The sequence below is a fragment of the Eschrichtius robustus genome, chromosome 20 (assembly GCF_028021215.1).
Source record: "Eschrichtius robustus isolate mEscRob2 chromosome 20, mEscRob2.pri, whole genome shotgun sequence".
NCBI classification, from domain to species: Eukaryota; Metazoa; Chordata; class Mammalia; order Artiodactyla; family Eschrichtiidae; genus Eschrichtius; species Eschrichtius robustus.
Genome location: NC_090843.1, coordinates 44086148 through 44098596, shown reverse-complemented (window position 1 = coordinate 44098596; position 12449 = coordinate 44086148). Strand labels below are relative to the sequence as shown.

Sequence of the window (12449 nt, the reverse complement as noted above, 5' to 3'; positions counted from 1 at the left end):
TCATTTCATAAAGTATGCAAATTCCAAATCACTATGTGGTACATCCGAAACCAACATAATACTGTATGTCAACTACATTTAAATAAAACACACACACACAAATGAGTATATGTAAAAACCAATGAAAGCGGGCTTCCCTGGTGGCGCAGTGGTTGAGAATCTGCCTGCCAATACAGGGGACACAGGTTCAAGCCCTGGTCTGGGAAGATCCCACATGCCACGGAGCAACTAGGCCCGTGAGCCACAACTACTGAGCCTGCGCGTCTGGAGCCCATGCTCCGCAACAAGAGGGGCCCGTGCACCGCGATGAAGAATGGGCCCCGCTTGCCGCAACTGGAGAAAGCCCTCGCACAGAAACGAAGACCCAACACAGCTAAAAAATAATAAATAATTAAATAAATAAATTTATTTATTTTTTTAAAAAACCAATGAAAGTTAAATAAGGTCTACAGTCTAGGTAACAGTATAAACCAGTATCAATTTCCTGGTTTTGATATTGTCTGTAAATCTACAATCATTTCAAAATAAAAATTTTTCCAAAAACAAAAAAGGTAGCAATAACTTGAATAAATAATTGCCTGAGACATACTTATCTATGTAGATTTGTAAAAGCTATACTAAAATGTTATGCAAACATTAAACGATATTTTTCTATGTGTGTAGCATACAAAACCTTTTCAGAATCCTTTTCCATTTATGTTTTTAGTATTCTCATACCCATGAGAAAATGGAGATTTACCCTCATTTTAGAGATGGGAAAACTGAGGTCCCAAAAGGATTAAGTCCCACGTCACAACACACAGTAAGCTGGTGAAAGAGGTTGGTAGCAGCTTGACATGGTAGAAAGGTAAGTGGTTTGGAATCACAGTGCCACAGGATTCTAAATTTAGCTCCATTACTATGTGACTTGAGCAAGTTACTCAACTTTTCTGAGTCCGTTTCCTCATTTCTAAAACTCTATTAATACCTTCACATCACTGGAATGTCATGAGGATTTTCTTGAAAGACAGCATTTAGATACATAGTATAGTACTTAGCACAAAGTTAATGTTCAATATATCACATCTAGTTCTTCTGATGTTTTTCTCATAACCTCCCACGTTGACTTTGGGAATGTCCTGTGAGAATCCTTTAATGCCAGCAGGCTTAATTCTGAGTCATGTTACAGGACAAAACACCCCTCTGTTTTACCATTACTTACCTAAAACAAAGCCAACCTGAATGGCTTTTTCCTTTACTGCAGCATCTGATTCCGCTATGTAAGAGCACCGTCTACTAAATGAGTAGGCTAAGACTGAAGCAACTTTCACACCATGATCCATCAAAGCCTGGAAACAATGATGAAGCAAATGTCTGAAAGAGAAGGAAAAGGTCGTTTTTGTTTTTATAAAGGTAACATATTTTGTCCTTTTAGAAAGTGCTAACTTTCATGCACATTGTTCCTTCCTGCCTCAGGAAATTTGCACATGCTGTTCCTTCTACCTAAAAAAGCTCTTCACCACCATCACCTAGTTCTCTCCCATAAATCGGTTAGACTTCAGCTCAAATGTCACTTCCTCCAGGAGATCCTCCCTGTCTCCTGTCTCCCTCTCTTCACCAGCCTGCAGGGGCCATGGTAGGCCTATCCCAGAATCCCCAAGGACCTTGTAGGTTATGCTAAGGCATTTACTCTTCTATCTAGAAGAGAAAAGGGAGCCACCAAAGTGTTGCCAGCTAGGAAAGATAAGATCCAATATGCTGGTAGGTCTGCGGCTCAGAGAATTATGAACAGCAGCAAGCAGCTTACCTGGGACACAGATGACCCTTGCTCAACAAACAGTGGCCTCATCCTACCTCCCCAGGGTACCTCCAGTAATTCCCTATGGTAGTGTTTTCCAGAATGGGGCATGACTATCACTGGGGGCTCTAGGCATAATTTTAGTGGCATATAACCAAATATTTTTCAAAGATTAACATATTTATTTCAATGGGGATTCAAAAATAAAACTTGCAATCTAAAAAAAAAAAGTGCTAACTTGCTTTTTTGAAATAACAGTACCATTATTTTCAAAGATGGAATAAGATAAAAAGCAACTGTTTGCCTTATGAATTATGAGCTCATAATAATTCACAATTTAGCCTAATATCTTTTACTCAGTGGATCACTGAGTGATTCTGTATATGTAAATTGATGACAATGAAGGATGAAAACAACTTCTAACATCAATCTTAAAAAACCAAATTGTCTTGTAATTCAACAATGACCCAATTAAAAAATGGGCAATAGATTTGAATAGAGATTCCTCCAAAGAAAATATACAAATGGCCAATAAGCACAAGAAAAGATGCTCCATATCATTAGTGATTAGGGAAATGCAAATCAAACTCACAATGAGATACAACTTCACACTATCTAGGATGGCTATAATACTACTTTTTTAAAAACAGTGATGGCAAGGATATGGAAAAATTAGAACCCTCATACGTTGGTAATAGGGACATATTGGGTTAGCCAAAAGGTTCATTTGGTTTTTCCCGTAAGATGGCTCTAGCAGCACTTAGATGTCTTTAGCTTCATTCAAAACAATTTTGTTAGATTGTATGGGACAGCTGTCGTATCAGCGTGCATTTAAAAAAACACTTATCAAAATTGGTGAATTTTTGTGTAGCCATTTCAATATTGAAGATGGAAGAAAAAAAGCAACATTTTCAGCATATTATGCTTTATTATTTCAAGAAAAGTAAAAACCCAACTGAAACACAAAAAAAATTTGTGCAGTATATGGAAAAGGTGCTGTGACTGATTGAACATGTCAAAAGTGGTTTGCGAAGTTTCGTGCTGGAGATTTCTCACTGGACGATGTTCCACGGTTGGGTAGACCAGTTGAAGTTGAAAGCAATCAGATCGAGACATTGATTGAGAACAATCAACGTTATACGGTGCGGGAGATAGCTAACATACTCAAAACATCCAAATCAAGCGTTGAAAATCATTTGTACCAGCTTGGTTATATTAATTGCTTTGATGTTTGGGTTCCACATAAGTTAAGAAAAAAAACCTTCTTGACTGTATTTCTGCATGGATTCTCTACTTAAATGTAATGAAAACGTTCTGTTTTTAAAACAAATTGTGACGGGTGATGAAAAGTGGATACTGTACAATAACGTGGAACGGAAGAGATCGTCGGGCAAGCGAAATGAACCACCACCAACCACACCAAAGCCCGGTCTTCACCCAAAGAAGGTGATGTTGTGTATATGGTGGGATTGGAAGCCAGTCCTCTATTATGAGCTCCTTCCGGAAAACCAAACAATTAATTCCAACAAGTACTGCTCCCAATTAGACCAACTGAAAGCAGCACTCAATGAAAAGAGTCCAGAATTAGTCAACAGAAAACACATAATCTTCCATCAGGATAATGCAAGACCGCATGTCTCTTTGATGACCAGGTAAAAACTGTTACAGCTTGGCTGGGAAGTTCTGATTCATCCACTGTGTTCACCAGACATTGCACCTTCAGATTTCCATTTATTTCGGTCTTTACAAAATTCTCTTAATGGAAAAACTCAATTCCCTGGAAGACAGTAAAAGGCACCTGGACAGTTCTTTGCTCAAAAAGATAAAAAGTTTTGAGAAGATGGAATTATGAAGTTGCCTGAAAAATGGCAGAAGATAGTGGAACAAAATGGTGAATATGTTGTTTAATAAAGTTTTCGGTGAAAATGAAAAATGTGTTTTTTACTTTTACTTAAAAACCAAAGGCATTTTTTTGGCCAGCCCAATAAAATGGTGGAGCTGCTGTGGGAAACAATTTAGGAGTTACTCAAAAAGTTAAACCTAGGTTTACCCTAGTTGTATATACATACAAGAGAACTGAAAACATACGTCCACACAAAATCTTGTTCATGAGCATTCATAGTAGCATTATTCATAATGGCCAAAAGGTAGAAACAATCCAAATGTTCATCAACAGATGGCTAGATAACCAAAACATAGTAACATAGTATATCCACACAATGGAAAACTGATACAAACAACAGCCATGAATGAACCTTGAAAACATTATAGGTAAAATCCAGTCACAAAAGACCACATACTGTATAGTCCCATTTATATGAAATGTCTAGAGCAGATAAACCCAGAAACAGAAAGTAGATTAATGGTAGGCTAGAGACCAGGGGTAAGGGGAAATAGGAAGTGACTGTTAATGGGTACAGGGTTTCTTTTGGGGATGATGAAAGTATTCTAGAATTACATAGTGGTGATAGTTGCAAAAATTTGTGAATATACTAAAAACTAATGAATTATACAGTTTAAAATGATAAATTTATGGTATTATGAATTATCTCAATAAAAAAACTGCTTTAAACAAAATTGTAAATAACCAAGTCACTGCTTTGCATAAAGGGGGGAAAAAAGTCAAACTACATGCGTTTAGTTTCACAAATATATTAAACACTTACCAAGGGATTTGGACTTGGTAAAAAGATAACCTGAGAGATGAAAGAGAGGTAGTCCACTAAATCTTTATAATGGCCATCTTTAGAACTGCATAGAGAAATTCAAATCCTAGAAAGCTAACCTTTTCAAAGAGTAAAGAATTTTTTTTAAAAGTTTTTCTATGGCCTTCTTGTCCCAAAATGAAACTCTCATCTATTATTTTTTAACAGATTAATTTTAATTATTTAACTAACCAAGAAATTTCTCTTAGGCTTAGTACACAGGTCACATCCAAAGGTATCCCTAAACAATGAAATCATGTTAATTTGTTAACGTGTTACTTGATTATTTTATCATCTCTTTCTAAAACACAAACTCCATGAGGAAGAGACCTTGTAAAACTTATTCACTGCTGTAACCTCAGCATCTAGAATAGTACTTGACATATACTACGCATTCTAACAAGTATTTACTTAACTTGGCAACATTCATATTACAGATTAACAATATTTTGTAAAACTATATTCTTATTTTCCCAGAAATATAGGTTAGGAAAAAGAAATGGTATTTCAAGCAAATTTAGGGAAGAATGATAAAGAGAACAGCAAGGACAATCAAAGGCCATGTCACCTACATCCACATATAACTCCTACTACATAATAGCCAGAACGGGGAAGATGAATTCAGTCTTTCTTGAACACAAAAAGCAAGGGTGGTACTGATGGTTTCAAAACAATATGAATGTACTTACTGCTACTGAACTGTACACTTAAAATATGGTCACAATCGTAGAATTTAGATATGTACAGTTTACCACAATTGTTAAAAAATGAGTTTACCTTTTATCCAAAGCTCTCAATACTTTAGCAAAAACTTCCAATTCACAAAATTCACTGCCCAGTTGACATAAGCGTCCCTGTTGGTACAGCTGAAATTAAAAAAAAACAAAAAAGGATAATGTTTAAAATTTTTAATTTAATTTCAATTTCTACTTTACTTATGAATATAATTTGATGGAGTTAATATTTGATGAATTTATGACTATTACTCAAAGTTAAGATTACACAGTAATATCAGGGAAGATGCTTATGCTAAGACAAATGTAACATTAACAAATCTCTATAATTCATATAGAACACTTTAATAGTTGTATATAATATTTAAAAATTAATATTTGTATAACAGTATATGGTACATGCTAAGTACTAAAAAGTGCTATATAATTACTTTATTTATTAAACACTAAAAACAGTTATATTCAGGACTTCCCTGGTGGCCCAGGGGTTAAGAATCCGCCTGCCAATGCAAGGGACACGGTTCGATCCCTGGTCTGGGAAGATCTCACATGCCGCGGAACAACTAAGCCCGTGTGCCACAACTACTAGAGCCCATGCTCCACAACAAAGAGAAGCCACTGCAATGAGAAGCCCACGCACCGCAACGAAGAATAGCCGCTGCTCGCCACAACTAGAAAAAGCCCACGCACAGCAACGAAGACCCAATGCAGCCAAAAAATAAACAAATAAATTGATTAAAAAAGAACAATTATATTCAAGAAACTAAATTTTTTTTAACTTCTTTTTTTCTTAAACAAAACTGGGTAAAGTAAATTATAAAAATGATAGCAAGATAATGTCCAGAAGCCAGAACTGGTCACTATGCCCCACTAAGGGCTCTTCAGACCACAAAAACCTCAGTTCAGTTCCAGGCATGAAACATCACAAGCAGACTAACAGTAGATTATATCTAAAGTAATCCAGCATGGCAAGATTTCTAATCATGTCACAATCATATACTCCTTTTGCCTGACTTTATTTTTTTTTAACATCTTCATTGGAGTGTAATTGCTTTACAATGTCCTGTTAGTTTCTGCTGTATAACAAAAGTGAATCGGCTATATGAATACATATATCACCGTATCCCCTCCCTCTTGCATCTCCCTCCAACCCTCCCTGTCTCACCCCTCTAGGTGGTCACGAAGCACTGAGCTGATCTCCCTGTGCGATGCAGCTGCTTCCCACTAGTTATCTATTTCACATTTGGTAGTGTATATATGTCAATGGTACTCTCACTTCGTCCCAGGTTACCCTTCCCCCTCTCCATGTCCTCAACTCCATTCGCTATGTCTGCATCTTTATTCCTGTCCTGTCCCTAGGTTCATCAGAACCTTTTTTTTTTTTTTAGATTCCATATATATGTGTTAGCATACGGTATTTGTTTTTCTCTTTCTGACTTACTTCACTCTGTATGACAGACTCTAAGTCCTTCCACCTCACTACAACTAGTTCAATTTTGTTTCTTTTTATGGCTGAGTAATATTCCATTGTATATATGTGCCACATCTTCTTTATCCATTCATCTGTTGATGGACACTTAGGTTGCTTCCATGTCCCGGCTATCATAAATAGTGCTGCAATGAACACTGTGGTACATGTCTCTTTTTGAATTATGGTTTTCTCAGGGTATATGCCCAGTAGTGGGATTGCTGGGTCATATAGTAGTTCTATTTTTAGTTTTTTGAAGAACCTCCATACTGTTCTCCATAGTGACTGTATCGATTTACATTCCTACCAACAGTACAGGAGGGCTCCCTTTTCTCCACACCCTCGCGAGCATTTACTGTTTGTAGATCTTTTGATGATGGCCATTCTGACCCCTGTGAGGTGATAACTCACTGTAGTTTTGATTTGCATTTCTCTAATGATTAGTGATGTTGAGCATTCTTTCATCTGTTTGTTGGCAATCTCTACATCTTCTATGCAGAAATGTCTACTTAGGTCTTCTACCCATTTCTGGATTGGATTGCTTGTTTTGTTGATATTGAGCTGCATGAGCTGCTTGTATATTTTGGAGATTAATCCTTTGTCAGTTGCTTTGTTTGCAAATATTTTCTCCCATTCTGAGGGTTATATTTTTGTCTTGTTTATGGTTTCCTTTGCTGGGCAAAAGCTTTTAAGTTTCATTAGGTCCCATTTGTTTATTTTTTATTTATTTATTTTTTCAAGCTACCCTGGACATCTTTAAATCATTTACCTAATGGATTTTTTTAAAAAAATAAATTTAGTTATTTATTTTTGGGTGTGTTGGGTCTTCATTTCTGTGCGAGGGCCCTCTCCAGCTGCGGCGAGCGGGGGCCACTCTTCATCGCGGTGCGCGGGCCTCTCACTGTCGCGGCCTCTCTTGTTGCGGAGCACAGGCTCCAGACGCGCAGGCTCAGTAGTTGTGGCTCACGGGCCCAGCTGCTCCGTGGCATGTGGGATCTTCCCAGACCAGGGCTCGAACCCGTGTCCCCTGCATTGGCAGGCAGATTCTCAACCACTGCGCCACCAGGGAAGCCCCCATTTGTTTATTTTTGTTTTTATTTCCATTTCTCTAAGAGGTGGGTCAAAAAGGATCTTGCTGTGACTTATGTCATAGAGTGTTCTACCTATGTTTTCCTCTAAGAGTTTTATAGTGTCTGGCCTTACATTTAGGTCTTCAACCCATTTTGAGTTTATTTTTGTGTATGGTGTTAGGAAGTGATCTAATTTCATTCTTTTACATGTACCTGTCCAGTTTTCCCAGCATCACTTATTGAAGAGATTATCTTTTCTCCATTGTATATTCTTGCCTCCTTTATCAAAAATAAGGTGACCATATGTGCATGGGTTTACCTCTGGGCTTTCTATCCTGTTCATTGATCTGTATTTCTGTTTTGTGCCAGTACCATACTGTCTTGACTACTGTAGCTTTGTAGTATAGTCTGAAGTCCAGAAGCCTGATTCCTCCAGCTCCGTTTTTTCTTCTCAAGATTGCTTTGGCTATTCGGGGTCTTTTGTGTTTCCATACAAATTGTGAAGTTTTTTGTTCTAGTTCTGTAAAAAACGCCATTGGTAGTCTGATAGGGATTGCGCTCAATCTGTAGATTGCTTTGTGTAGTAGAGTCATTTTCACAATGTTGATTCTTCCAATCCAAGAACATGGTATATCTCTCCATCTGTTTGTATCATCTTTAATTTCTTTCATCAGTGTCTTGTAGTTTTCTGCATACAGGTCTTTTATCTCCTTAGGTAGGTTTATTCCTAGGTATTTTATTCTTTTTCTTGCAATGGTAAATGGGAGTGTTCCCCTAATTTCTTTCAGATTTTTCATTGTTAGTGTATAGGAATGCAAGAGATGTGTGCATTAATTTTGTATCTTGCTACTTTACCAAATTTGTTGATCAGCTCTAGTAGTTTTCTGATAGCATCTTTAGGATTCTCTATGTATAGTATCGTCATCTGCAAACAGTGACAGTTTTACTTCTTCTTTTCCAATTTGGATTCCTTTTATTTCTTTTTCTTCTCTGATTGCTGTGGCTAAAACTTCCAAAACTATGTTGAATAATAGTGATGAGAGTGGGCAACCTTGTCTTGTTCCTGATCTTAGAGGAAATGGTTTCAGTTTTTCACCACTGAGAACGATGTTGGCTGTGGGTTTGTCATATATGGCCTTTATTATGTTGAGGTAGGTTCCCTCTCTGCCTACTTTCTGGAGAGTTTTTATCATAAATAGGTGCTGAATTCTGTCAAAAGCTTTTTCTGCTTCTATTGAGATTATCATATGGTTTTTATCCTTCAGTTTGTTAATATGGTGTATCACATTGATTGATTTGGTATATTGAAGAATCCTTGCATTCCTGGGATAAACCCCACTTGATCATGATGTATGATCCTTTTAATATGCGGTTGGATTCTCTTGGCTAGTATTTTGTTGAGGATTTTTGCATCTGTGTTCATCAGTGATATTGGCCTGTAGTTTTCTTTTTTTGTGACATCCTTGTCTGGTTTTGGTTCAGGGTGATGGTGGCCTCACAGAATGAGTTTGGGAGTGTTCCTTCCTCTGCTATATTTTGGAAGTGTTTGAGAAGGATAGGTGTTAGCTCTTCTCTAAGTGTTTGACAGAATTCACCTGTGAAGCCATCTGGTCCTGGGCTTTTGTTTGTTGGAAGAATTTTAAGCACAGTCTCAATTTCAGTGCTTGTGATTGGTCTGTTTTTATTCTCTGTTTCTTCCTGGTTCAGTTTCGGAAGGTTGTGCTTTTCTAAGAATTTGTCTATGTCTTCCAGGTTGTCCATTTTATTGGCATATAGTTGCTTGTAGTAATCTCTCATGATCCTTTGTATTTCTGCAGTGTCAGTTGTTACTTCTCCTTTTTCATTTCTAATTCTATTGATTTGAGTCTTCTTTTTTTCTTGATGAGTCTGGCTAATGGTTTATCAATTTTGTTTATCTTCTCAAAGAACCAGCTTTTAGTTTTACTGATCTTTGCTATTGTTTCCTTCATTTCTTTTTCATTTATTTCTGATCTGATCTTTATGATTTCTTTCCTTCTGCTAACTTTAGGGTTTTTTTGTTCTTCTTTCTCTAATTGCTTTAGGTGCAAGGTTAGCTTGTTTATTTGAGATGTTTCTTGTTTCTTGAGGTAGGGTTGTATTGCTATAAACTTCCCTCTTAGAACTGCTTTTGCTGCATCCCATAGGTTTTGGGTTGTCGTGTTTTCATTGTCATCTGTTTCTAGGTATTTTTTGATTTCCTCAGTGATCTCTTGGTTATTTAGTAGTATATTGTTTAGCCTCCATGTGTTTGTATTTTTTACAGTTTTTTTTTCCTGTAATTGATATCTAGTCTCACAGCGCTGTGGTCGGACAAGATACTTGATACGATTTCAATTTCCTTAAATTTACCAAGGCTTGATTTGTGACCCACGATATGATCTATCCTGGAGAATGTTCCATGAGCACTTGAGAAGAAAGTGTATCCTGTTGTTTTTGGATGGTATGTCCTCTAAATATCAATTAAGTCCATCTTGTCTAATGTGTCATTTAAAGCTTGTGTCTCCTTATTTATTTTCATTTTGGATGATCTGTCCATGGTGAAAGTGGAGTGTGAAAGTCCCCTATTATTATTGTGTTACTGTCGATTTCCCTTTTTTTTTTTTTAAATTTATTTATTTTTGGCTGTGTTGGGTCTTCGTCTCTGTGCGAGGGCTTTCTCCAGTTGTGGCAAGCAGGGGCCACTCTTCATCGCGGTGTGCGGGCCCCTCACTACCGTGGCCTCTCTTGTTGCAGAGCACAGGCTCCAGACGCGCAGGCTCAGTAATTGTGGCTCACGGGCCTAGTTGCTCTGCGGCATGTGGGATCTTCCCAGACCAGGGCTCGAACCCGTGTCCCCTCCATTAGCAGGCAGATTCTCAACCACTGCGCCACCAGGGAAGCCCCGATTTCCCTTTTTATGGCTGTTAGCATTTGCCTTATGTACTGAGGTCTTCCTATGTTGGGTGCATAATATTTACAATTGTTCTATCTTCTTCTTGGATCGATCCCTTGATCATTATGTAGTGTCCTTCTTTGTCTCTTGTAATAGTCTTTATTTTAAAGTCTACTTGTCTGATATGAGAATTGCTACTCCAGCTTTCTTTTGATTTCCATTTGCATAGAATATCTTTTTCCATCCCCTCACTTTCAGTCTGTATGTGTCCCAAGGTCTGAAGTGGGTCTCTTGTAGACAGCATATGTACGGGTCTTGTTTTTGTATCCATTCAGCCAGTCTATGTCGTTTGGTTGGAGCATTTAATCCATTTACATTTAAGGTAATTATCAATATGTATGCTCCTATCACCATTTTCTTAATTGTTTTAGGTTTGTTATTGTAGGTCTTTTCCTTGTCTTGTGTTTCCTGCCTAGAGAAGTTCCTTTAGCATTTATTGTAAAGCTTGTCTGGTGGTGCTGAATTCTCTTAACTTTTGCTTGTCTGTAAAAGTTTTAATTTCTCTGTCGAATCTGAACGAGATCCTTGCTGGGTAGAGTAATCTTGGTTGTAGGATTTTTTGATATTTACTTATTTTTGGCTGTGTTTGGGTCTTCACTTTTTTTTTTAATAAATTTATATATTTGCTTATTTATTTTTGGCTGTGTTGGGTCTTCATTGTTGCGCAAGGGGTCTACTCTTCTTTGCAGTGCATGGGCTTTTCATTGCAGTGGCTTCTCTTGTTGCGGAGCACAGGCTCTAGGTGCACGGGCTACAGTAGTTGTGGCATGTGGGCTCAGCAGTTGTGGCTCACGGGCTCTAGAGCGCAGGCTCAGTAGTTGTGGTGCACGGGCTTAGCTGCTCCACGACATGTGGGATCTTCCTGGACCAGGGCTCGAACACATGTCCCCTGCATTAGCAGGCAGATTCTCAACCACTGCGCCACCAGGGAAGCCCCTGGGTCTTCACTGTTGTGCACAGGCTTTCTTTAGTTGCGGTGAGCAGCGGCTACTCTTCATTGCAGTGCACAGGCTTCTCATTGCAGTGGCTTCTCTTGTTGCGGAGCACAGGCTCTAGGCGTGTGGGCTTCAGTAGTTGTGGCATGCAGGCTCAGTAGTTGTGGCTCGCGGGCTCTAGAGCACAGGCTGAGTAGTTTTGGTGCAAGGCTTACCTGCTCTGTGGCATGTGGGATCTTCCTGGACCAGGGATTGAATCTGTGTCCACTGCACTGGTAGGCAGATTCATTACCACTGCACCACCAGGGAAGCCCCCCCTTTCATCACTTTAAATATGTCCTGCCACTCCCTTCTGGCTTGCAGAGTTTCTGCTGAAAGATCAGCTGTTAACCTTATGGGACTCCCTTGTATGTTATTTGTTGCTTTTCCCTTGCTGCTTTTAATATTTTTTTCTTTGTATTTAATTTTTGATAGTTTGATTAATATGTGTCTTGGCGTGTTTCTCCTTGGATTTATCCTGTACGGCACTCTCTGCACTTCCTGGACTTGATTATTTCCTTTCCCTTGTTAGGGAAGTTTTCGACTATAATCTCTTCAAATATTTTCTCAGACCCTTTCTTTTTCTCTTCTTCTGAGACACCTATAATTTAAATGTTGGTGCATTTAATATTGTCCCAGAGGTCTCTAAGACTGTCCTCAATTCTTTTCATTCTTTTTTCTTTATTCTGCTCTGCAGTAGTTATTTCCACTATTTTATCTTCCAGGTCACTCATCCGTTCTTCTGCCTCAGTTATTCTGCTATTGACT

The 12449-nt window shown here is 38.2% G+C and overlaps 1 protein-coding gene across 1 annotated transcript in view; it reads right to left on the bottom strand.

The window, feature by feature from the left end:
- Positions 1-12449, bottom strand: part of APPBP2 (amyloid beta precursor protein binding protein 2) — a 72261-nt gene that overhangs the window by 38872 nt on the left and 20940 nt on the right. Inside the window, exons 2-3 of the mRNA XM_068530379.1 lie at positions 5260-5348; positions 1202-1353 (exon numbers count right to left, since the gene is read on the bottom strand). Of these exons, the coding sequence (XP_068386480.1) occupies positions 1202-1353; positions 5260-5348 (241 nt within the window). The remainder of the gene's footprint in view (positions 1-1201; positions 1354-5259; positions 5349-12449) is intronic.